The sequence below is a fragment of the Phalacrocorax carbo genome, chromosome 12, assembly GCF_963921805.1.
Source record: "Phalacrocorax carbo chromosome 12, bPhaCar2.1, whole genome shotgun sequence".
Classification (NCBI taxonomy): Eukaryota; Metazoa; Chordata; class Aves; order Suliformes; family Phalacrocoracidae; genus Phalacrocorax; species Phalacrocorax carbo.
In genome coordinates, this window is record NC_087524.1 from 18,107,165 (window position 1) to 18,134,162 (window position 26,998).

Below are 26,998 nucleotides of genomic sequence, written 5' to 3' on the forward strand. Positions count from 1 at the left end.
GCCCTGCAGCCCAGCCTTGTCCGTGCTGCTCCGGGGGTTTGTGCAGTTAACTCAGGGACCAGCTCCTAAAGTGACTGTACATGACATGATTATTATTGGCTTTCATTACCTTTTTTTATCATGGTCTCCAATCTACTGGAATTACACTATTACCAGGACACCTTTGCTTTCATTTTAAAGGGGTGGCTGGAGGATGTGAAAAACAGATGGAGATCTCTATCGTTGGAAACACAAGCACAAAATTTTCTAAAGCTCAAATAGGCTGGGTTTTCTAATATGTAATAATTTTAACTCAGGTTTTTAATTCTTGCCACTCAAACTTCTGAAGAGGAGAGCTGTCATCTTTCACAGCCTTTCTTGTGATTACAGAAAAGTCAAAGTTACCAAGTAATTGTAAAGCTCTTTGAAGGTGAAAACTGCTGCTGAATTGAAATTCTAGCAGCGCGTACTCTGCCCCACAGTTCAATAGGGGATTTCAAAGTCATTTACCACATAAGTTATTTCTATGTATTTTGCTTTATCCTTTCTTCTTGTTTTATGAATAAGTAAATAGCCAAAGCTCATTATTCCATGTCTATGTTATTGTCCATTTCTCTTTAAGCATATATCTTTACGTGTTGTTATCTTTTTTGTTCTTGTTTGTTTTCTACTGTGAAATGCGTAAGATAGGCAACACATGCATACTTGCCAGAGGGGTCATAACTTCGGAAGAGTCTGTTTGTCTGAAGCATGATGCTGTGTTCCTGCTAGGGTTTCTCCATTTAATTGTTATTGTATGTTTATATAATAAACATTTAATGTTTATTGTATCTGACTGCTGCACATTCTGCAGTTAGTAGTCTGCATTATTACTTTCCTCATGTTTCTACTTCCTTATGCCTATGCAAAATGATGGATCTAGCTAATTGGCATGGTTCTTCTTCCAGATCCCACTATCATGGGCACCAGCAGAGAATGCACAGGGTGCATTAGCAGCTTCCCAGCCTTCAGTCTCCTTTCTCACAGATGATAACTGGGAAAATTCCTCTGAGTTCTGGTGCTCATACTGCATGTTTTAAATACTTCTTGAATAGTGCAATAACATCTGTATACATTCCATTGCCTATATTCAACTGGGAACAAAAATAAATTCCCAATTTTCTGCATAATAATTTTGCCTATAGCATTTTAATGAGGTATACTGTTACCCTACATGGGCTTTTCTTTGAGTTGTGTCCATGTGATTCACCACTTTCACTCTGTAAATTGTTATTTTCTTTCATTTTTCCTTCCATTTCACCCATTGCAGAGGATGGCAGAACTGTTCCACATCCTTTCAGTCAATGTTTGCCCACAACAGGGTGTCAATGGCAGTTGGCTACAGGCCAGTATGGCCATTGCTGGTGCTTATGTAGTTCTAGTATACCTCTGGTCACCATATTCACTAATGCTTACTTCTAATGATAATTACTACTGGTCCAATATTCTATGGTGAGTAATGCCAAGCATTTGTTTGAGTTTACACAAAAGGAACGTTGTCTGTTTTCAGAGAATTATATGTCCTTTTATGCAAATACAACAAATTCTGGAACACTTCTCACTGCAATGAGTCTTATTGCACTTGTTCTCATCTTCCTTGTGAATGAAGGAGGGGGGGATGAAAGAAGGAGTTGTGACAGGATTCTTAATTTGAAAGCATCATGAAAAGGAAGTTGGAAAACTATTCCTCCTCTTCTGAATGAATGATTAAACCTTCTTTTGCATCTGTAAAGCCACCACCACTTACAATGGGAAAGGTACTTTTATGGGTAGAGATGAAAAGGAAAAATATTTTACATTTATAAAGAACCTCTATAATTATTTACTAAATTTCTCCATTTAGAAACAGTGTGAAAATGTTGGACCTACATTTTCCACAGCTATGGGTAGTTAGAACTAGGCAAACAAACGCTATCGGCTGAGGAGCACAACAGAGTTTAGAACTCAGCTTGGAGACAATTTTCCCAATAGTACTTCATATGATTCTAACAACATCTTCTGAAGTCTTTTATTGCTAGGCTGCTATGAACCACTCATCAAAAAGCTGCTCCAGCTAAAATTATATTAACTGGAAATTGCCAGTTATGTGTTGAAGATTTTTCCCCAACATCATCGACTTTATTCTCTCTCTCTCCTGCTATATCACATACACCTGCCAACCTCAAGAAAATAATGTAAGTACTCATTGGGCCCCCATCCAACCCTCAGGAAAGGGACAAAGGAAAATAAGCTGCAGCAAGACTAGTGGAGTTACAAGGATAACTATGAATTTTCCTTTGCCTACTGAACATAGGTCACATAAACAGATGGAAAGATCAGGTTAACAAGAACCATAAAGCCAGTTATACAGCTATGCTTCATTTAGCCCAGCGCAGACTCATGCTACACACAAACAGGCTAAGGCTTAAGGACAGCAGCAAGCTGTTGAGAAGACACTTACGTTGACTTTACCAGGAACTGAAGACAACCAGTTTAGTGCCCTCAGTGGATTGGAAGGGCCATAAACACAAACAACGAAGCCTGAAGGTTTGAACTGCTCTTGCTGTACTGCGGGGAAGCTGTGTATTCTGACAAGAATGCTAAACCAAGGATAAGATGGTGACTATGTATAAATACACACACACATCCCCAGTTTGTTTTTATGTTTGCTGCCAGTCATATCAGTAGGTATTTCTCAGGAGAGAAAGCAATCCTTTTTCTCTAATAAAAGGTCGTAGGTACTTAAAATAGCTTGTTATATTTGTAAGAGGCAGATCAAATGAGACTTCTACTAAATGCCAACTTTTGCATTCCTGTCCCTTCAAGGATTTTAATTAGAAAAGGCATGAACTTAAAATTCTATTCCAGTGAGAGACAAATACACCAAGTCAGGAGCAATAGCAAATTACACGATTACTGATTAAAAATAATTTTAAAAAAACCAACCTACTGCAATGGCAAAATTCTATATGGAATCTCCCTTAGAGAAAGAGTCTGCTTTTGGCTTCTGATCATGTCATAGATACATCTGACTAATTAAGTAGTTGTGATGTTTGGGCAAAAAACCGAGAAGTGGTCATGATGGTCATCCCCCTCTCTAAACTGCTGTACTCCAGCCACTCTCAACAAGGGGCAGGCACTGAATAATGCAATGTGACAAAACCAAGTTTTAGTGTAATTCTTCGGATCTGAATTGTCACACAGAGTTTAAACTTGGCCCAATATGTCAGGTACCAATTTGCTACTGTCCCATGATCAGTACTTTGCTGACCAGTGTTTGCTGATTTGACTGAAAAGTTCTGGTTGTTAAAGCAATATCAAATATATCTCCAAACAACAGAGAAACAGTGGTTCTCCAAGGATATAAAGATTGAAAAGTCTGATTTGGTACTGAGTTAATGCACCTGCAGAGCAGGGAAAAAAAAAACAAACCAGAAGAGCAAAAAGGTAGCTCTCAAAAGCTAAACCTAAAAAAATTGCAACATCCATTAAAAAAATATCATTTCCGAGCCACATGACTCGTACAACTCTGTTTTTAGAAAAATGTAACCTTGAAAACTTCTCTTCTATCAACTTTTCCAACACAGACTGGGTATTTCATTGGTATTGACTTCTAGCAGGTCTCAGGGTATTAGGCAGACTCATTCATGAACTGTTATGTTAACCTGACTTTTAAGAATAGCAGCAAGCCATTTTGTGATGCCTCAGTTCTATTTTCAAGGAAAGGATTTAATGCTGAAGTACAATAAAAATAACGGGGAGCGGCCTATTGATTAAGGCTTTGGATGAAAAACTGTTCACTCCCTTTCTCTGCAGCTGGTCCTGCAGCGAAACGAGCAGTGAAACCTTCCCAAAGAGCGCCACGTGCACACTTTTCCGCTTGATGTTAGCCTGCTCAGCCACACAGGTGTGAGCCGTTTGGCTAAGGGGGTGTGTGGCCCACTAGCCCTAACAGGGACCATGTGTCCGTCTTCCCAAGGCAGTCAGCTTGGCGGTTGATCCTGAAACCGGAGCCTGGGCACTGCAGGGCCGACCTTTGCTCTGCGTCCCGGCATTCACCTGCACTGCTGCGGCCCGCTCCCGTCCTGCGGAGGTGGTGGTGGCTGGAGGCAAACAACCAACACTTCTAGCAGGCAGACCTTAATAAATCCCTATTAAAAAACAAAACAAAACAGAACCAACTTGTAATGGAAGACATGGAGAAAAATAAAAGGTAAGTTCTGGTTTATTGATTGAGACTTGTAAAGGCTTGTTCCAGCTTCCCCTCCAATAACCAGAGGGAGTTAGTGGGAATGGAAACTTAATGTAACTCTTCAAAGATTGCTTTCAGCTAGTCAGAGCTATGGCATGTTCCTGCAACTGCTATAAAAGGATGTGTGTTTAATGGAGGAACTTTGCAGAGGGCAGATGTAAAAGGAAACTTTTATTGAGAGAAAGAAGAAAGGGGAATCAAAGGAAGTTTACTTATTTGGAGGGGTTTGAGTGTGAACGCTAGGTTGTAAAAGCAGACCCATTTTGTGCTTTGTGATCAGGAGCCCAGTGCCTTGTGGAGAAATATGAGGCTTCTCAAATTGCTGTAACACAAGGCTGTGGCAGTGCCTAATGCTGTTACTGTGGCTTTGAACAGGGAGGGGAGAGTCAGTGTTTTGGGAGCTGAGCTGTGAACAGGCTCCCATGTAGCATTAAAGTAATTTCTTTCTGGTATGATAACTTCAGCCAGCGTACAGCAGCGCACATAATCCTTTTGGCTGCAGTGTTAATGGAGTTCTTTTTTTTTTTTTTTTAACTTTTAAGTTCCTGTTCAAAGTCATCAAGAAAATAAAGTGATCCTGTAGTTTACTTAGTGTTCTTGCAGAGTCCAATGCTTGTGGAAAGTTTTAATGCAAATTACATTGCATATTTCAGGAGAATCAGTTTTATTAATTTAAATACTATGCTGGCTTTAAGGAAAAAAGTATAGGCCATTTAGTTTTCCGTCTGTTGTTTGTATGCTGTGTGTGACAAACTTGGTTTGTTGTTGGGTTTTTAAAATTATCCTAGACATAAAGAAGAAATTGCGGAGAACCTCTGTATTCTGATCTTTACTATCATTATTTCTTTAGGTCTTTCAATTAAGTAACTTTTTATTACCTCAGAATCCTTTTCAAAACAGAGTATGCTATGTTTGAAATGAATATAAAGCAAATTTAGCTGCAAGCTTCTGTAGTAAATCACTTCAGAGGCTGTATGTATTGAAACCTCAAAAGTAATTCATTTAACAGCAGCTTTCTGATGATACTTTTGAACAAAACATAGTCTTTTTAATTGTTTTCACAGATGTTAATTAAAAATAAAAAAGCATGCTATGCAAAGCTCGTTCAGCACCTGATTTGCATAACTAGCTTAAATTTGAAAAACTTGATAGAGAAATTGAATTATGTTTTTCTGCTTGGCTGGCATAGATTCACAGACCATGTTCTTTTGTGATCATTAGATAAATACATTAAATGTAGAATACCAATATATAAAGCTTTCCCATATCTTGGAATATTAGTAGTTCCTTTTACATTTAAATATCTACATTAAAATTTCATTTTGATTATTGTTAAAATCCTCCTTTGAGCTTCTTTTGAAAATATACTTTCCTGGCCATGTGTGCTCTTGCCTGACTAGGTAAGAGGACAATTCTGCTTTTTGATAATTTGCAAAGTTGCAAAGATTGTTTTAATGTATGTTAAAATTGGTCATGTTTGGAACTGGAACAGCAAAAGTCAGATTTTTCTGTGGCCAATGAGGGTTGCTTAGGGATAGGTGGGAGATGAACTACAACTTCTTACCCATTAGATCCATGAAAGCACAAAACTATTTAAAACCAAAAAAGTCAAAACCAAACAAACAAGTGAAAAAACCCACCAGCCTCCCCAGACAACCTATGGAAAATGTTAAAAGTAGTTTTCAAAATAGTGCACGTAACTAACCTTTTGTTGTGATTGTTCTCCTTGCCTTCTCAATCTGCCCCTCCCAGAGTGCTTTTGTTTTGATATTAAGACTTAATGTAACAGCTGATAAAATCACTGGGATATGGGCCCTTCTCCGTGTCTAATATGGAAACATCCTAGTTTTGATGAGATAAGGTGTCCAGGTATAAAACAGGCACATAAATGTCTATATTATGTAGTTAACTTGTGAATTATGGAGATGAATAGTAAAAGTAAAATCCAGCAAACTTCTGTTATTCTGGCCCCAAAGTGTTCTGTGACGTGTCAGACTCAGGGAGTCAATGACAAATTAGCCTGACTCCACGTTACAGTTTCAAACTGTCCTGAAATAACCATACTGCTGGCTTGCAAGTACCTACCAGATGTAACCACAGCACGAGGTCTCCTTGTATTTGTTAGTGCTATTTGACCTTTGGTAGCAATGTGCTATTGGATTTATTATATGACAGGCTGATGAGTCATGCTTCTTTCTAATGCTGCAACTGAGCCCATGTTGCTGATTAACTATAGGTTATCATGTAGCTCATGGAGTTCATGGCTCTGGATGGCAATCCAAAGGATACTGCTTCTCTGCGCAGAAAGGAGTTTTACTTCAGAGATTTGTGTGCAAGAGGCATCCCTGTTATGCTGTGGCTCCAGAAGTGGGCTGATGCTGGTCAGCAGAACAGAGGGTTGTAACCTACAGGAGCCCTTTGGGTGTAGTGGCTGATCTTGTGAAAGAGAGATTTATTAGAAACAATGTGGGGGTACTAAGAGTGCAGGAGGTTAATGACTTAATCCTTTGCTGTGTTCCTTTCTGCCATGGAAGATGACAGGGGCTTTAGAAGAAGGAGACAAAACATGTAGGTCTTCATCTTCTGAAGACAGCTGTGAGGTATTCCTCCTGCCTAGCACCCAAGTGAGCTAAAGAAAATTTGAGATGGTGGTAGCAGAAAGGAGGAAAAATAAAGAATTAGTTTTCACTGCTTTTGCCAACTGCTGCAGGCATCTGGACAAATTTGTAAATTGCCCGATTTTCTTGTGGTTCTTTGTGTGGTTCTCCCTGCCCTCCCTGCCCTGCTGGGAAAGGAAAGGTCATTTTTGTCTGCAAGCGGCCTGAAAATTATACTTCATTTGGCTGCTACTCTGAGGCCTTTATCTGTGGCCCACCTTCCAGACTGGCCCAATCGTAGCGCTCGCAGTAAGACATGATACATTGACTAAATAAAAGTGTGACACCATGGCTGCCTCACGTGGCTTGTGCATTCACCAACCCCCCACCCTGCTCTTGTCCTGCTTCCCTGGTAGGTCAAGGCTGACTCTCCATGGGGTTGGGCCCATCTAGTTGAAGGAGTTCCTCTTCTGCCAAGATATAAATCCCGCCCACCCTAACTGGCAAGCCGGGGAGGCTCTGGGGTGTGGGGATAGTAGTGATGGTGGGGTGGTGTGTGCGAGGCAGTTGGGCAATGGGTGCACTGCAGCATGATCACACATGACCCCAGAAGTCACTCTTTTGGTTGGTAGTTTTTTTTCTCCTGATAATGAATTTAATAACACTTTTTTTCATAGTTCTTTCTTTCTGCACACATGTACGCATGCTGAAGTAAATTCCCCATGCAAACTTTCTCACTGAAACAAAAGCAAGGCTGCCCAAAATGTAGCACCAAAAGCAAAACAGAGCCCTGGAAGCTAAGTAAGTTCTATTGGTTTTTTTTTGGTTTTGGAGTGCTTTTTTTTTCTGGCTGGACGAAACAAATTTTCTTGTATAAATCTTGATGTTCTAGGGTTTGGGTTTTTTTGCCATATACTGTGGTTTTGGGACCAACGTATATACTTAGATAAATATTCCAAATGCCATCTGTCAGCACATGCTGGGTGAGAGCTTAATAATCATAGAACCAAGAGCCCTTGGTCTTTCCCAGTGGAAAGCAGTGTGATAACGGAGACTTCTGCAGACAAAGCTGTAGTGAAGGGGTTCCTCCAAAGAAAGGCAGAGGATATGAGAGTTAATCAAATTTGCCTTAAGTCTAAAGGAAATCTTTTTAAATTTTCAGTATGGCCTGACCTTTTCAATTGCTCATTACATGGGCTTTTCTTGTCCACTGGGTGTCTCTTGCTCCTGGTTCTGATCATGAGAAGACTTTGGTTGTGTGAGAACCCACCATGTTCGCACAGAGAACTATAATTCTGAAAACAATAGCTTTCTGCCATTTATTATTTCTAGAACAAAATAAACCTAAAAATTCAGAGTAAAAAACCCTAAAAGATTAGTCAGAATAGTATACTGTGCTTTTCATCTATGACATTCTTCTGAAATGGCTGTCCCATGGTCAGCACATATGCTTATGTGACTTTACCTTAAGTGTAGCTTTGGCTTTTTACAGTTACAGTTAACAATTCTTAAAACAACGGTGTATGTGAGGGTAATCTGATTAAGCAGGTTTCTCTCTCTTTCACTATTGCTTGATGTGCCAGAGGTTTTGAAATGGAGCTTCTTCATTCAGAGTGCATTTTTCCTTTATGTTTGTTTCTCTCCAGTTCTTTTGTTATACTTGAAGAACATCCTCAGGTACTGTTCAAACAGCTTTTACCAGCTCTTCTTTGCCTTCTAAAGATAATTCTGCCAAAACAAAAAAAAAACTCAACAGGAAACTGCCACTACCTGTTGTAAGCAGCCCCATGGGGGTGTTGTAGAACCCCAGGGATTTGTGGGCATACCACAAGTCACAGCCTGGCACTTGCACAGGACTCCCTTCCTCCCTGGAGCAAATCCAATAGTTTGCAGTAGAAACAAAACAAAACAAAACAAATCACATCACTCATGTAAAGGCATGTCTCCATGGATGAAGATCCTAGGTAAATATTTACCTTTGAGAAGAGGTGATGCAGAATTACCATATTTGTCAAATAGCATTTCTGTAGCTATTACTACAGAAACTGCAGCATTTCTCGTGGCTGTTATTACAGAAAGGCAACGTGGTAGTGAATCAGGCCCTCCATTTCAGTTTAGAGGCATTCTGAGCTTTGTTGAAATGAGACAGAAAGAATCTGGACTTGGATTCAAGTGCTGGGTCTTCATTAACGTTGGCTTTATCTCTAACTTCACTCCAAAGATACTGCTAATATTATAAGTGTCAAAGTTCATAGCTTGTTTCTATTCTTTCTCATTTTAAGCTTGCTTAGCAAGGAAGCATTTGCCAGTCTTGGGAAAAGAGATTATACCCTCCTTGAGTCAGTAAAGTCCTTGGCTGCTTTAGAACAATTGTTGTGTTCTTCTCTCCCTGTTCTTTTCCTAGTATTTGTTTTTGGCTCAACCACTTCCTTCTGTTTTTATGTCATTAAGAAAACAAATGGCTTGGCTTTGGAATGTGCAAGTTCCATCAAAATAGTGAAAACTGCCACAGAAAGTTGTCCATCAGTGGGCAGGACAAAACTCCTTAAGCTTATTTATTTTCCAAAACTTCCTGTACTCCAAAATAGCAGGTCTATTTAAACTGTTCTTTTTTCATTCTAGAGCACTCTACAAGATTCAGAATTGGGCCAACCTTCTGGTAACGGGCACGGTTTAAAAATGAGCCCTCAGGAAACCAGCACAGAAAGATCTGGAGGTCAGGACATCTCAGATCTTCCTGCTGCTGTGCAACTGTCTGAGACCACATCCCCATCAATTCCAGAACCTACAAGGTAAGAAACTAAGTTTCTTCCTGTAAATAGACTTCAAGCCTTGCTGCTGTTGATACCTGGGGGATGTTCGCTGAGTTTCTGTTCTTGTGTAACTGATTTTCAAAATCTATTATTCTGCTGGATGGTGGTCATGCAGTCTTCAAAATAACCTGACAAAACACGGCTACTTACTGTTTACCAAACTGACTCTCTCGCCTTACTGCATAGCTACAAGCAAGACTCCAGCTGTTGTAGTAACCCTTGACCTAAACTTTCTGTGCTTTTTGCTCTTACTAACAAACTCTCATCTGAGACAGAGAAACATTGAAGAGTCTTTTGTAGTCATATATCATTGTGAAGTAAGATGAAATTGTAAGCAATTGCAAGCAATTACAAAATGTCGTGCTCAGCTCTGTATAACAATCCTATTAAAATGTACCAACTCAGCTAATAATTGTTAGCATTGCATTCTTCTAAACGTCTTAAAATTCACCTGATTAAATAAATAAGACCACTTTCAGAGTTAAGGTATTCTTCAGTGCTATTAAGGATGGCAGAAAGTAACATAATCTGGATTTTATTAAATATCCCAAAGGGAATATTTTGTCTGACGCATTAATATTTTTTGCTTGAATATTTGAATTTCCGCATGGAACTAGGGTTTTCATCTGCTGCAGTGAAGAAATTATCTAAGGCCAGCACGATTTTAACATAGGGCTGAACACTTTCCTGATCATCTACCTGGGATAAAATGAAAGATACAGTTTAGAAGGGGTAGCAGTAACTTGCTGATCAATGTGTAAGATTTTTAGGCTGTGGGCACCTTTTTAAGCGTTTGCATGAACTTTCTTTAAGAATGGAGAATTCACTGCAAAAAGACTGGCTGCATCCTTGTCAAGGGGAGTATGTGTGATTTGGGCCTTTTTCTGTCTCCGCCAACCCTGGCTACCATTTCTGATGGCTATTGTCTTTGAAAGATGTAAACGTGAGAAATGAAAAACAAGAACAAACAGTAGTCAAGTAACATATTTCAAATGCCATTAAGTTAATGCTATCCCAGGCAATAAACTCTTCTTCTGCTTTTTCTAATAAGAAATTACAAAGATTAAGCATTTCTTTACCAAGAGAGTAGTCAAACACTGGAACAGCCTTTCCAGAGAGGTGGTTGATGCACCAATCCTGTCAGTGTTTAAGAGGCATTTGGACAATGCCCTTAATCATTTGCTTTAACTTTTGGTCAGCCCTGAAGTGGTCAGGCAGCTGGACTAGATGATTGTTGTATGTCCCTCCCACTATTCTATTCTATTCTATTCTATTCTATTCTATTCTATTCTATTCTATTCTATTCTATTCTATTCTATTCTATTCTATTCTATTCTATTCTATTCTATTCTATTCTATTCTATTCTATTCTATTCTATAATTATTGGTGTCATGCAACAGTTTGTGGCAGTTTAAGTCCAAATCAAATGAGATCATAATTGACCACATCAGGGGAACTTCAGGCAAACCTAGAGACCTGACAATCTAAAAAGACTTATCTAGAAAAAGGCAGTTTGCTTTCTGGAAGGGGTAGTTTGGCTGTGCAATGGAGCTCTTACATTTCAGTAGGTTGTCATACTTCCGTACACACAGAGGAAGATATTTACTATTAATTCTATTTCTTCTGACTGCCACTAGCAAATCATAATTATTTACTAAAAATAATAAAGTCTGAGCAAGACTAAGACTGCAAAGTCAGTTTACAATGACAAAGGTATTTAGGCTTGAAGTTTAAAGTAATGGAAGGTTGCACATCTCTCTTCCAGTGTGGCATCACTTTACTATCTAACACCAAGTCTATACATGAAACAGCTCTTCCTTGGATGAGTTCCTTATGCCTTTGGGAGTGTATCTCCATTTTCATGTCAAATAAGAAAAGCCACAGATGGCATTCACACTAGTTAGTAAAAATTGAGTTTGCAGTTGTGATGTAAAATTGGACAGAAAGAGACTTCTAGATGCATTTTTGTTTGTAGGTTATTACAGTTAACAAATATTACAGGAATCTTCTAATTTCACTTAACAGTATTGTGCAAAATCACTGTCATATGCGTGTGTAATGGTGAGTGACCATGTTGTTGTAGCTGAAGAAAATATGAATTTATTTTAAGCTACTTGAAACATGATCCATTGTGATTTGTAACAATAAAATAGTAATTTTCTGGTATTCTTATCAATAGGCAGGTTATATTATGGAAAGGGGAAAAAAGAGTTGAGGGGGAAATTGTGAGTATTAGCAACTGTTAAATTTTCTATGTAGGCCTATCATGAATAACATTCCTAAAAATTAGAGTTGTTTGTGAAACTGCAAAATGACCATTCTTAGACTGTGTACTTAGAACTGCAACACCTGTACACCCTCTGACTGACAGTGTTTGTACCAGCATCCACCTAATACAGTGTTTGTGCCAACTGCTGAGACCTGCCTTATGTACTGCCTCGATCCTGTGAATGAAGCAGCAGCAGAACTCACCTCAGGGCGCTTAAATTATCTAAGTTTGTCTTGTTTCTCAAAAAGCATCTCTGTCCAATTACTTTCTTGTCCACATTTTAAGGAAGATATATACACAACTTTCTCCAATGGCTGCCTATAAAGAGTCTTCTAACTAGCTGCCAGGAAGCTCGTAGGAACAGTAACACTGTGAAACACTCAAATCGGAAAATGTGCTTTCAACGACCTGACCTAACGCTAACTCCCAGGAGTGAACCTTATCAAAGCAATTAATATTTCTGCATTTCATTTTCTGCACCTGTAAAATGGGTATAGAATATTCACAGTGTAGTACGTTAGAGATTCTTAGATGTCAGCAGAAAGCAGCCAGAAGTATGCGGAGATTTAAACTTTCTGACATTCTTGCTAAGTTCATTTGGGGAAATGTAAGGAACTTGGGTACACCAAATCAGAGGGCCCCATATAAGAGTCCTGAGGAGATAGCTTTCCATCACTTCTGTGATGTTCATTTTTTAAATTCAAAATATATAAAATCAAGGAGGGGGCTTTGGAGAAGGGGAGGTTGTTTTACCCTGGTCAGCAACATCCTCCTCTACTTTTGTCTCCAAGAAAAATAATAATAGTTGGCAAATCATATCAAGCAGCTGGCAATGAAGCTGTATTCATCCATTCAGCAGGATTTTGTTGCTCTCACCCAATCTGGTGAAAACCATTCTTGATGAAATGTGTGTGCAGTCACAGCTAGGAAAGAAGGAGGATGAAATTTTGGTGGGTTTTTTTTTTGGTAGTACGAAGAAGGAAGCGTCAGCTTCAAGTTCCTCTAGCCATTGAAATGTGGGAAACCATTTCATACAGCCTGCAGACAGATCTACATCACTGTCAGTACTGGAAGGTCATGGTAAACTTCTCCAAGACTCATCACCTGAATATTTGACCTGAGACTTCTAGAGTTTATGATGGATCTTGCACTTCATATGGGTGGGCCTTTGTATCTTCACCCTGTGGGCAAGTTTGGGCAATCCTGCCATCAAAGGGAAGCAAAGCTACAAGGTCCTGGCTGAAGACCTCACTGTGGCTTTTAACACAATGAGGAATGGCCTGTCTTTCTGTTGGAGTCTCCCTTGAGAATGCAAAAATCTATTAAATGTGTTGCAAAACTTATATGCTGACTTTGGTGTAGTGGGGCAGAGCAGAATTTAACCCTCAAATTATTGTATCCATGCTATTCTTTTTCAAAACCTGCCATTGTTCCTATTGATGCTTTAATATACTGTAGGACTCCCAACAGCAGTTTTTCAAGGTATTTGGTTTATAATCCCAAAGTAGCAACTACCTTCTTCCTGCTCTAGTGGTGGTAGAGATAACCAGTTGATAGAGTCTGATTTGAAGCCAGAATTTCTCCCACAATTTTCTCTCTGTGGGTCTGGATTTTAGTGGAGGCACAAGTTCAGGCTCCAGCTGTATGCAAGTAGAGGAGCACTAAGCATGAATGTAAAAATAACAAACACTGGAGCTGAGGTGGGGTGTGTGATGGTTCCCATTAGTGTCAGCAGTTCTTGCACGTGGCCTTTCGGAAGACTGTTAAATGAAGAGGCAAGTGGTTACATACTGGTGTGGTTTGCAACAACGGGCTGAGTACAGTTAATTAACACAAGGCTAGACGGACACCCACCCAGCACATTAAGCTATCCAAACTGGTGTTAGAATGGGCCAGTGGTAGTAATGGAGACTGTGGGGTGGTGTCTCTTATCTTCGGTTTTGAGTATTTGTGGTTTAGCTGCAGCAAATGCAGTCTTGCTTTTTTTATTATTATTAGCATAGGTATTTCTATACTGTTCCATGACCAATTTGGTTTTTTTTAAATGTGTTGCTCGAAAATGGCATAGCTGCACTTCTTTAGGGGTTCCTTTTCAAAATGGGAGTACCGAGAACATTTGGACTTATATTCTAGCTGGCTAAAACAGCTTTACACTTCAGCATGCAAAACTATGACTCTTGCGAGAGGAATGTTACATGGATGAGTCAGCTTGAAGGGATTAATAAGATCCTTGTTTCAGGAAACATTAGATGGGCAGGAGCTCGGGCAATTACTTTTTATTTAGCCTTACTCCTGAAACTGCCGGGACATGCGTGTTTTGGGTGGCTTCTAAGTTATATTCTGCCAAAATAGAAACAAAGACAATAAACGGAAATCTTTGAAGTTTCAGATTCCAGGCTGTTTATTTTTAACTCGCTCCCGTATGCTGCTTTGAACACATCTTTTCCACCCTGAAGTGAACTCTTACAGTCTTAAGAGTGTATGACCTGCCATCTTCGGATGGAGTATCTCTGTGTGGAAAACTACCACGTTTGCCATTTTCCAGTCTTCTGGGTGGCTTTCTTCCATTCCCCAAAAATTTTCAGAAATTGTTTTGGTCACTTTTAAATTCTTATGTTTTGGAATTTAAAACATCTGTGATGCTTATTTTTAAATGCTCTGTTTCAGTCCAACTTTTTGAACCTGTTTCTCACTAGTCCTGTATGCTGAGAAGTAACACCAGCAGCCATTAATCTGTAAACTTGCCATATGAAATAAAAATGCTGAAGGACATACATCTGGGGAATCCTTAGCTGGACAACTGTAGCCCAGAAAAGCATTTTTTCCTGCAGGTTTAGGAAGAAGCAGATACAGCAATTTAAAAGGTACACACCCAGAAGTAGTTAAGGGGAATAAGCATTAACTGTGGATGAATTTGGCTGCTTTCCCACCTTGAGTGCTGCACACAGATCCTGTGAGACCCACACAGACACTGCAGAACAACAAGCTGAAGCTGCCACGCATCCTGTGGGACCATCCGTTCAGTGCCATGCTTCCTGCTGACCCTCCAGATATCTCTGATGGAGACCAGGAGCCAGCTGTGGAACTGGAACTGAAGATCTGGCCATGTTTGCTTGCTGCAGCAGTAGTACAGCTTACTTTTTAAATGTTAGGATAATTTAGGTCTGTCGTACTTAAAATATCACAGCCCTGCATTTTATTCTGTGTGTGGAACAAGGAGGTGAAAAGTGACCAAGGGTGGGGGGAGAAGGGGAGGACAGTTCCCAGGAGGATCATATAGATCATTATTCCTGCTTCACTTTTTCCTGAAAGCTTAGATATACAGGGAGGGTGGGGGAAGCTGGCTGCTGTGAGCAGCCTTTTAGCGATGATAGATATCTCTTGTGTTTGTTTACACTGAAAAGTTAAAATAGTGACTTGCTCTGCCTCTAAAACTCTGACCTTTTTTTTTAAGAGAATGTGGAAATTATTTCCATGTTCCTAATTAACTTTCAATACCTGTCAGGGACAGATTAAAGTGCAGGATTCTTTAAGTTAACTCAAGTCATCCAGTACAGTGTGTCCAAATGTGTAAACTCAAAATGTAGATGCTGATGTCTCGTGTGTCAGGGGAAACAGAAGAGAAACATTTGAGAAGCAGCTATATGTGTGCCATGGTTGCAGAGCTGGCTGTGCATTTGTCCCCTTCAGTGCTTTCTAAATTCATCCTCAGATTTCAGGCTCTTATACTCCTGGGAATATAATCACTCAGGCCCTGAGTTACATCAGTATGGATAGCAACTGTATGTGACCTCTGGGTTTCATCGGCTTCAGCACGTGGTGTTTTTCCCTCACAAATGTGACTGAGCTGGAAAGGCTGTCTGTCTTTCCAACAACTACTGCACATTTTAGAAGGAAAGTAAAGGAATAAGAAAAGGAAATTTTAAATTCTCGAGCATCATTTTTTGTTGTTTATCAAGTAGGCTTAACATTTCTGTGCATCTCTACGCCCTGCGCCTCCACAACCCCACCTCATATAGTTAACACCAGCTAGAGAGCTGTTGTCTAGCTGCTGCTGGTTTTATCTTCTGTCCTCTTGCCTTTGCTGTGGATGGCAAAACAGAGTAACCGAAGTTGTGACTTCAAGTGTTAGTGGGTGGTAGACTGGGTATGGCTCTTAATCCAGAAGTATTTATTGTATATGCACTATAAATCATCGATTTCTTAACATCCTTTATAGCTTCGCACCCTGAACACAAACCAGGCAGTGCCGTCCTAATAAACATCTTAGTAACTGGGCAGTACTCTTAAATTGTTCCAGGATAATTGGAACTTGCCACAATATATTCTGAAGGTGGAAGAGGTTAACTACAGGTATTAAAAATTAATTTGGAAATTTGCAATGTGCTCCCAAACAAGCAATTTCTCAGTCATTATTTATGCAAAACAAATACTTTAGACATATAAAGATTTAACTCATTGTTATTTGATGTTGCAACTGGAAGGATAGCATTCATATAGTCAGTCCATTCAGGCCTTGAACTTGCAAATCTTTAATTGTGTGCTTAACTTCTAAGAGAAGGAGAAAGTTCCCTTTGATAACGCGAGTGCCGTGGGACACTTGCACATTTCAAGTTACATATGCACCTAGATCTTTGCATGACTGCATTTTCTTTTTTTTTTAACATCATCAATTACGTTCAGCAATTATTCCTAGCAAAATTACTCTTTCTGCCCTAAGATCTACACAAACTGAGGAACTCTAATGTTCTTTTATGCTTTGTCATTTGCATGTTTTGTTTTAAATATTACCCTACAGTATAACTTTTTCCCTTAATAATATCAAACTAGTTCAGATTACAAACAAAAGAGATCCAGTAACCTCAAAAGAGAACACATTTTATTTTCCTGTATTTAAAAAACCCAAACTTTTAGGGTCATAGCTTTATGTTTATCATATTGAATGTATTGTCTGAAAATACATGCTCCCTGTAGGTAATTATTGATTGCTAAGACATTGTCATGTGAATTGGGTTTTACTCAGGGGACTTATCTTCAGCATGTGGTGTCATTTCCCTGTAGTGTTATTCCCTTTAAAAAGAGGGGAAGATAATGGGACTAGGTGTGACTTTAAGAGGTCATCTAGTCTGTCCTTCTGCCCTAAAGCAGGATCAACTGAGCTTAAGTCATTCCCAACAGATGTTTTTCTAACTACAGCAGTGTCTTGCAGACAGAAAAGCAAGATCACAAAAAATGAAAAGGAAGATGTAGGATATGTTTCCTATATAGTTTTCCTTGTTACTTACATCAGAAGGAGAAACTTAATCGAAGATATCCAGGCAGGTCAGTCTGGACGTATCTTATTATGATTGGAAACTCAAACCATTCAATTCTCTGTTAGGTCCTGAATAAAACATTGAAGCAAGCTGAAGTAGCACAGATGATGAATGTGTACTACTTCATTATAAAAGTGATAGTTTAAGTTGCTGTCACAGCATTTGCCAGCACCGTCATTTTAATTCTGTTCAGCATATATTAATTACAAATTTGTCCCAATTCCTTCATCTACTCCTGAGTAAAATTAACAAGTTTCAGCATTACTGAACACCAGAAAAAATGTTCTTGTTGGTTCATAATGCTGGATAGATTAGTTCATTGGATTGTTATCTGCCCTTGAACCTGCTAAGTCACAGGTTTGCTGCTATGACTCCTTACAAAGTTGCTACCAGCAGGGCAGTAGATAGTTCATGTGTTTGGCAATAGTATTCAAGAAAACTTAATCACTTCAGACACATCTGGAGCTGTTTCATATTTAATAGCTGCAAATAAAAGTATAATGTAACAAGAAGTCATATCTGTAAAGCTCTTAGAGAAATTTCAGTCAGCTGAAATATGTAAAATGCAAATATATAATGATGTGTGGTCTGTATGATGAACATTACCAATATTTCAATCCCAGATTTATTACCGTGCTTTTTGTAACTCAGTTGACAAATGGGATTAACAATGAGTAAGGAATCAGAGGTTAAAGATAAATGATAAGGAGAAACTGTAATTGTAGATGGTGCTTTCTACTTTTCCAACACTCAGTTTCACAGAGGTTAGAGAGCTTTACCCCCATCCCCAACCTGCACCCACATTTGTTCTTCCCCTGAACACCGTATCTCTGACAGCTTCCAGGTTGAAGAACCCTAGGCACACAACTGCTAATGAGCAATTTAATCATTAAGAAGATAAACCTGCAACACAAACAAAAAGCTGGAATGGCAACTGACTCCCACTTTTCCAACACCCCAGTTCAGTGTTGTGGTTTCTGCTCCTCCTCTTCTAATTAAGAGTCCCTGCGTGCAAAATTAATGTCAAATGATAAAGTCTATTCCTTCCTTAGGGAAAGCGTCCTGGCATCTCCTTGTTTGTTCATGTCTCATCATGCCCCATGTTGTCAGTGATCCAACAAATACCAGATATTGCATTGCCACCTGTGTTGTTCCCAGTGTCAGTAAGTTTTATATGGAGAGGTGTTTTCAGTGTGCTAGGAAAAGAAAAAATTTGGGGCAAAAGAATTTTTAAAAGTTTAAATAGAATGTATTAGTGTTATAAATTACATGTACAAACTGATGCCAAGCATTTCTGAAACTTGGTTAAACTATAAACGGATTCCTTGGTATAGATAATTTACCTTAGATTTGAGGCTTACCCTAAACATAGGCAAATTTAAAGGCTCTTTAAAGACTTGTTCATTTTCCATTGTAACAACTCTGAAGAAGGTTTTATGGTTTAAGACAGGCTCACGTTCAGTTTTACCTTCAGCACTCTCATAAAGAAGTTGTTGCGTTGGGCAGTCCTCAGTATCAGAGGGGCTTTAACCCCACCTGGAAGTCCATTTTGTGCACTGTACCATGGCCCAAGAGTGTCGGGTTTCAATGCGGCTTTGACAGTTACTGAAGGGGCAGTGTTTCTATACCTAAACTGCACAGACCTAAACTGCAGGGACCTGAGAGCCGGTCACTGACTCGCTTTTTGGTGAAGTATTTTGTGTGTAAAACTCAGGCAGGGAATGGGAAAGGGGCTTCTCAGATTTCTGGAGATTACTTAAAATCCAGTCTATTCTCGGCCTTACAGAAGGTGTTTTAAGGATCTTTTATAACTCCACCTTGAATTTCTGAAAGCTAGCCTGTTACTGCTAAGCTGTGGCAAAGCTCCAGTGATAAGCTCACCATGAACAAACTCTCTCCGTGCAGCTATGGAACTAGAGCGCACTGCCGTCACACTGACCTCTGAGCATTTGACACCGCGTTGTCTGTGTATCTTGCTTTGGATGGGAGCAGCGAGTTGGGAGATTCATTATTTCATGTTAAGTAAATGATGCCCCTTGCTCCTAGGTACAATTCCATGTCCAGTTTTGAACTGATCTTTCACTCCTTGTTCCCTAACACAATGAAAATATGCCAAGGCTTCCCAGGGGACGGGAGGGAGACAACAAGACTAACCTATTCCATCACCTACAGACCTAGGTATGGAAACTGAGGTCCACACAGTGCATATGAAAAATATTAAAAATAACTTCTCTGTCTCTGCAGTTAGTGCACCCACATCATCTCTGCTTCCACTTACTCTATCTTATCTTTAATGGGTGTGGAGAGAGATCGTACAAACGGTTATAGCTTATATGCACTGAAATCGAACACTGCAATAAAATAACCTCATAGGGTGTGTATCATTGAATGGCAACATCGTTCAGCAGAGTGACACCTTCAACCTTCTGGTGAGAATCGACTGTGCTGATTAGTTAGAGAAAACGCGCAACAGATGGAGCCTTCTTAATCTTCTGCTACTCAATAAAAGTATAGCACAGCAGTTACTGTGGACTGCACAGCCTTTAGCTTTGCGCAACATAACCTCATAGAAGGAGAAATGAAAAACCTTTCTTTGAGGTACTGGCGGTTTTCCCAGCACTTTTGTCACTTTTTCCCATGTTGCTCCCTTAGGCTGTCAGATGTGTGTCCCCCCTCCCCACGTTTAACTAAGACAGAGTTTTGGAATGGTTAAAATGCATGCCACAAGCATGGTGGCTGTCACGTAAGACTGGGGACATGTTTTCCAGAGTAAGGAGCATTTAAATCACTGTAATGTGTGCCTGATGGTTTAGGTCCTGAGAGCAGATTACCAGCTTCTCAGTGCATGTACTGCATGGCTTTGAAATGTCAATAGCACAAATTGTTCTTATTCTTTGCTTCATTTTCTTTATTGACGTGAAACAAATAAACATTTCCATTGTTGGCAGCATCAGTAATGAAGGCAGCAGTAACTACAGTGCTGAAGATTTATCCAATCCAAATTCAAGCATGGTGTCTTCAGAGGTGAGAGGACAGAAGAACAGTATCTTGCAAGAACACAGAGAACAAACAGGCTCCGATTTCTTAAAGCAGGCTGCAGAAGCAAGAGAGAGAAGTCTGCCTACCTCAGTGCCTTTTGCACACTGTGCCAAAGAACATGTCACAGCAGATCTTACAAGCAACAATGACAAATTACCAACCTCAAATTGCAATGAAGCAGTGCTGTCCCCAAGCCCAGTGAATGACAAAGAAGAGGGGAAAGCACATGCCGTAACTGTGGACAGAGGCCCAAAATGTGACAATATTACTGCCACTTCTGTGAAAAACGATGAGAACGATCCCAGAAACCCAAGCCTGGAGCCCAGCCCTCCAGCAGCAGTTACAGAAATGCAAGGAGTCACACAAATGAGTTTGAGTGAATTAGGATTGCTCTGGCAGAGTGAGCAGCTGGGTGGCATGAGGGAACCACATGTCAGCACTTTTCCCCAGGCTAGAGAAGCAGGAGATTATTTTACTGCTCAGGGGGCCAAGCAGGAACGAGGAGTTTTGGAAGTAGGTCAGCCACAGACTGTAATGCAGCAAGGTAGAGAGAACACAGATGGTGGAGAGGGTCTGCTAATGAAAAAGGAAACCTTAATCCTAAATTATCCAGGAACAGGAGGCTCAGACAGTGAAAAATTTGGAGCAATTGTGAATCCTCATGGCTTCACTGAGATCAGTGAAGTCTGTAATGTACAGATGGGGGCTGTAAAAACAGCTAAAGGGGATGATACAAACCCAGCTCTATCCGGAAGCAAAGAAGAGCAATCAGAAGCCTGTACTTTAATGTCAGAGTTGCCTTCTAACCCTCCAGATCTCTTCCTGGTACCAAAGCCTAAAGAGCCTTCAAGGGAATACGTGCCTGGAAATGACTCTGAAGATCCAATGAGGAGTGAAACAGCGAAAACAGCTTCTGAAAAAAATGAACTCATTTTTCAAAGAGAGCTTCAAAAGGAGGATGAGCTTGTTAGTGCCGAGCATTTCAGCGTGCCGTTATCATTTAAGCGAGAGGAAGAACAAAAATCAGCTGTCACAACTGAAAGCCCAAAAGATGAAGCCAGTAGCAATGAAATTATAAAAGCTGATGATGTGTCTAGAGAAAGCACTACACTTTCTGAAACAGAAAGCATTATCAATCCCACCAAGGAAAATTCCCTAGTAGATAAAAGATTATTACTGGAAGAATATGCATTAAGTACTTATCTGAGCAGATCTGCAGAGCTGAATCAAAAAGAAACCGAGGCAAATGTAACAGGAGAAAAAACCAAAATCATAACAGAGGAGGCACGAGTGACAGAAACCAGTGAATTACCTGAGGGGTCAAGCGGGACAGAAAGACATCTATTGAACTCTGTTAGTAGCCACCACCAGGACACAGAAAATAACCAAGGATGCAATCCTGAAGAATTTGGTCTTTGTGAAAAGACTTCAACAGGTGACCTAAAGGAAGAAGAAGGGGAAAAGCCTCTGAATTTAGACAGTATCTTTAAATCACCTGAAGACAATTCATGCTCTCTTGGTTGTAAACCTGAACAACAAATGAGTGAAGAAAAAACAGCTGCCACAGATGACCTAGAGAATAAGCTCGTGGCTCCTCCACAGTTTCCAAGAGAAGAATGCCCACTGAGTTTTGATTGCCTTAACGCTGAAGCAGAAGACAAAACTTCGGGCCAGCCAGGCTGTAACAGAACTGAAAAAGTTTGTTTAGCTGGTGCATACAGTTCACCGCTCCGCTACTCTGAGAACAATAATATTAAGCAGAGTAAGCAAGATGAATCCTGGGAAAAGGCTTTTGCTAGAGAAACTGTGTTAGAATGTGAATGCAAAACTGAGAGTCAAGAAAAGCCTAAGAGCTATAGCAAGTCAGAAGAAAGTGCAAAAATGTCCAAATCAAAACTCGAGCACTATGGCTTAAATGAGTTGGCAGGGACTACAGATAGCATGGCTGTTCAAACTGAGGAGGCCTCACAGGTTTCAGAAACCACAGAACAGATCAGCCACGTTGCTGAAGTGCCTTGCAGTGATCCAGAACAAGGCCCGGCAGCTACAGCTGCACAAAGCAGTGCCATGGATGGTAAAGAAAATGAGGTTCAACAAGAGAAGCACCAAACTACAGTGAAAGCTTTCGTGGAGGACAAAGATTTGGCACTGAAAAGCGAATGCAAATCGGATGTGCTGATGCAAGCTCAGCAGGAGCAAGTGACTGCAGAAAGTCACAGAAAGACGCAGATAGCTTGTTCAGAAACCTCCCAAGCTGTAGCTGGTGATTCAGGACTTGCTCCTCAGCAAGTTCACGAGCAGAAAGGAGGTGAAAGCCACATCAGTGGAAACAGCTGCCCCTCTGAGAGTGACACGTGCGGCTCTTCTGAGGCCCTGGAGGGCAGTGTCAGAGAATTGCAGGAAAATGCAGATGTTGCAATTGCTTTCCCCCAAGCAAAGCAAATGGAGAAGTCAGTGTCTGTTGCTGGTGATAGTGGCTGGATTTCAAGTACAGAACTCGAACAGGAGCAGCAAAGCAGTCTGACAACTGTCACCAGAGCAGATGATCAGGAACACAAAGAAAGGGCTCTAAAACCTGAATGGCCATTGGACCTAAATAATGACAGCAACATACCAGAAATACCTGTAAACATTTCAAACAACCTCAATAAAGAATCTTCTGTGCTAGGTCCAGCACCGATCCAGTGCTACTCCGACACAGCAAAAGAAAAGGACAAGGATAAAAGCAGTGTCGTGGCGTCAGAGGATATGTGCAGCAGCAAACACGAGCAAAATATTGATGGTGTGACCATGCTTAATTTGCAAGATTGCAATGAGCTAAACAAAACTGATCTCAAGGCAGAAGAAAACTGCCTCAGAAAACAAAACTCAAACAAGCCCGAGCAGGATAATAATTCTTTGATCTCAGCTAGTCAGCATGAAGCAGCATGTCATAGCAATGCATTTTCTAAAGAATCTCACAAGAATGAACAGCCAGGCAGCGTATGCAGGGTAAAGGATAATAGTGGTGAAAGCCCTGCTGCTGGCATAAATGCTCTTCCAGGGACACAGAATTCAGCAAGTGGCACTAACATATCACAGGCTTTGCCAAGTGATACAGAAATAGCACATGCTTCTGATAATTCTGAGAAAAATGATCCTCAAATATCTTATTCAGAAACTCAAGGGAAAATGCCATTAATAGTGAAAAACTTGGAAAAGATTGAAGGTCTGACTGCTGATGGGGAAATCATCTGGAAAGATGGGAACATGGAGATAAGTTGTGAGGACAGTGCTTTGGTCACAGAAACAAGCAATATGAAAAATGATGAAAGTCCAGGGGCACAAGGATCTCCTTCACCATCACAGGCACACAGGGAAGAAATTCCCACTGACGAGTCACATGAATCCAGCTGCATTCAAGAGACACCAGAGGAGCCTGGTTATTGTCAAGCAAATTTTACAGCCCTCTCTACAGGGACCTCTGTACTCAGCCATCCTAGCCAGCAACCTGGAAACAATAGGAACAATGGTACTTGGGGGGAGTTACTAAATAATGAGCTGGAAGTTGTAACATGTCAAAACACCTTAGAAAGTAACTCGAATTTGCAGATTGCTGCAGGTTCTCAGGTGTCTGTGCACTTAGGGCCTTCACCCAGGGTAAACGCAGGTAAAACAGCAAATTCAGAAAACAGCTCTGCAGGGAGTATGTGTGTGAATGAAAATGATGCTCCAGACCAAAGTTTTCAGGGTGATGGAGATGAAAGTTTAGCCCTGCCAGAGACTTTAAATGTGGGGCAGAGTACTGGAAACTTATCACAGTTCAATTCTGAGAAGCTGAAGAAAGAGATATCTGCAATTAAATCCAAAGAAACAAGAAGTGAGGTAAACTTCAAAGAACAGCAAAGTGACAGTTCAACAAAGTCTCTGATAGCTCACCCTACTCTAGAAGGGAAGCTGCTGAGCCTTTCATCTGTTGGTAAACAAGAAGGCTGTAATGAGGAAATTGCAACGAATATCTTTGTAGATGACAAGTACGGTAAGATCTTAGAGAAACCTGGGAATTTAGAAAAAAAGGAAGAGCTTTCAAAAGAGAATAATAACATAACCAGGGCAGAGATCAGTATTTCTGAGCAGCCTACAGAGAACTCTGGAAGGGAGCATGAGGCTCTGACTTGCAGCTCTCTGGATATTGGCTCTAGCCTCCCAGACTTTAGGGAGCATATCAGCCAGATATTCAAAAAAACTGTCCACAGCACACTGAGTGCTGAATTACCCCATCTTTTGTCTGAAAACCATGCAGGCTTCAAGCAGAGTCCAGTGGCCAAGGATACAGCAGAACTGTGCGGTGCTGATAACTTTTCAGAATCAAACGAGGCGAGCAAAGGAGCTCCGGAGGGCACCTCAGATGCAGAAGGGCAAGACTTGTCTTTAGCTACTGAGACTTCCTGCAAAGCTGCCAAAGGCAAATCTCTGCAACAAGAAAACACAGTGGCAGAGCTGCCACCAGCAAGTCTCCAGGACACTGAGAAAAACAGGCAGCCCAACAGCTGTTTAGAAGTGGTCTCCAGATTGGATGGCACTACACCTGCTGAAAGTGCTCTGGAAAATCTGCAAAACACGGACAAAACCACTGAGCATCCAAAGAGCAATGAGATGGAAAGAAAGGAAGGCGCCTGTGCTAGTGGCGTTGATCATGAATTGCTAATAAGCTTAGAGATAAAGAAGCAAGGACCGGCTTCATTTGATGGGGCAGCAGCTGAGAACTCCGCATATTCTGACAGTAAGCAACAACCCCCTGTAGCTGTTATCTCTACAGGTGATGTACAGAAGAGGAACTTAGAAGATGCTGCTACTGCAGAGGGAAATAACTTAATTACAGAGTATAACACAGAACCAGTTTCATCTGAAGATGCAAGCCTTCCTACTGAACAGTGCCAGGATCCTAAGCCAAATGAACAGGAGAAAAGAGCGTACGGTGATGTAGACATTGCCAAGAGCATCTCTGGCATGACAGCTTCAACGCTTGTCCTGGGAGGATCTTGCAATCATGAAAAATTGCCGGACAATTCTAACTTGTTGCCTGGGGAAAATCAGGAGACACACATTTGCAGCAATTATATGCATGACATTAAGTCTCAGAATGACATGCAGATGATACAGGATGATGCAGTAAATAGGAAATGCTTGGAAACATTGGAAAATTCACAAGATGCGCAGCAAGAAAAGAAAGTGACAGTGCATGGGTTAATAGATTGCTTTAAAAACGGAGTAAGCCAGGATGATTGCTTGCAAACTGACTCTAAACTAGAATCTAGCAGTGTGACTGAGGGAGATGTAAAAGAGAACAGTGACACAGTGTTAAGCACAGCAAAGACAGGTAACAAAAAAGCTGGAGACATCCCTGAAACAGGTACTGCAAGGATGTTAGTCACTGGTGAAGGTGACTTAGCTATAAACACGAGCACTGAAGAGCAGGAGACAGACCTGTACAAAAATCACTCTCCAGCCGTTCCTGTGATGGAGCAGGGTGAGCGTTCTGCGTGTACAGATCTCCCTGTTTCTGAAAATCAGCTGGGCAAGATGAATTCAGAACATGAAAGCTCACTTCAGGACACCAAAAGAAAGCTATTCCCTCTTGTATTAACTGAGCCTAAGAACCTTGACCTCAATGAACTTCAAGACATGGCTGTGGCAGGATTACCTACAGAAAGGTATTCACTTTAAATTGCTATGTGAAATGGTTGTCAGGACCCTGGGGCTTGATACGGAAACCCATTGTCTGGACGGTTTGGGAGGGCATGGCACTTATTCTGTTCTTAAATTTCTGTTGCTTCTGAATGTGGACTATATGGAAGAAATTAAAAATAATTTGTAAGGGCAGAGGGGTCCTAAAAGCTGACCTAAATTCTTACGTGTTCCACATTCTGGTCCAGATTCCTGACCATACCTGCGTGGATTTGTTTACACCTCCCAGTGTTCACATCTTGTAGCCAAAAGTTAGACAAACAAATAGCACTTCCTAGCTTTAAGTTAGCAGGGTTTTGCCTAAGTTTTGGTGACCCAGTTAAATGAGACCTGCAGCATTCACATGGCAGATTGCAGTATTTAAAAACAAGCCTACAGTATAACCCAATTACTCACACTGTTAGTTGTCTAGGTGTCCCTCTTATCCTCCTGTATAATATAATTGTATTGACAGTGCCTTTGATCACCCTGTTATTCAGTGTTTCTAATGACATGGAGCTGTTTCAGATGTGAATTCTTCTCAGCTGGGATTTGTGGAGCCTAAGAGTGTTTTTTTTTATTTCCCAAACATACTAGTAACTGCTTTAGTAAAGTTTAGGCTTTTTTTTTTTTTTTTTGTGAGTTTCTACTTTGCTGCCTGAATTCTCAGTTAATTCAAAAGAATTACAATCTCAGAAGAGGTGGTTTCCCTTTATCTAGTTGTGTCACTGCTTCCTCTGTAACCTCGGCAACTTTTGTGCACGCTGTCCCTCTCCTTCCCGTACCAGAGGAGGCAGCTATAGCCGTAACTGCTAAGAGCCAACAGTGGAGCAGAAGGGTACAGTGAAAAGTTGAACTATTTCAGACAGCATCAATGAATGGTCTGCATAGATGGAATCATTCTAAGTATTGCCAAAAAATTAGATTACACCAACTGAGTAAGGAGGGGAAATATTTCAGCACCACATTCCTTAAAGGTTAAAAAGATAAAACCATATTGTAAGTGAAA

At 40.5% G+C, this 26,998-nt stretch overlaps 1 protein-coding gene across 9 annotated transcripts in view; it reads left to right on the plus strand.

Moving 5' to 3' along the window:
- The first annotated feature begins 4,049 nt into the window (after positions 1-4,049).
- Positions 4,050-26,998, plus strand: part of TACC2 (transforming acidic coiled-coil containing protein 2) — a 122,899-nt gene continuing 99,950 nt past the window's right edge. For 3 of the 9 annotated variants that reach the window (XM_064464318.1, XM_064464316.1, XM_064464317.1), the window contains exons 1-3: positions 4,057-4,210; positions 9,469-9,638; positions 20,193-25,976. In XM_064464318.1, the coding sequence (XP_064320388.1) occupies positions 9,526-9,638; positions 20,193-25,976 (5,897 nt within the window). In that variant the 5' untranslated portion in view covers positions 4,057-4,210; positions 9,469-9,525. Of the gene's footprint in view, positions 4,211-9,468; positions 9,639-20,192; positions 25,977-26,998 lie in introns of all 9 variants that reach the window. The other 6 variants (XM_064464320.1, XM_064464321.1, XM_064464322.1 and 3 more) reach the window with 6 other exon arrangements.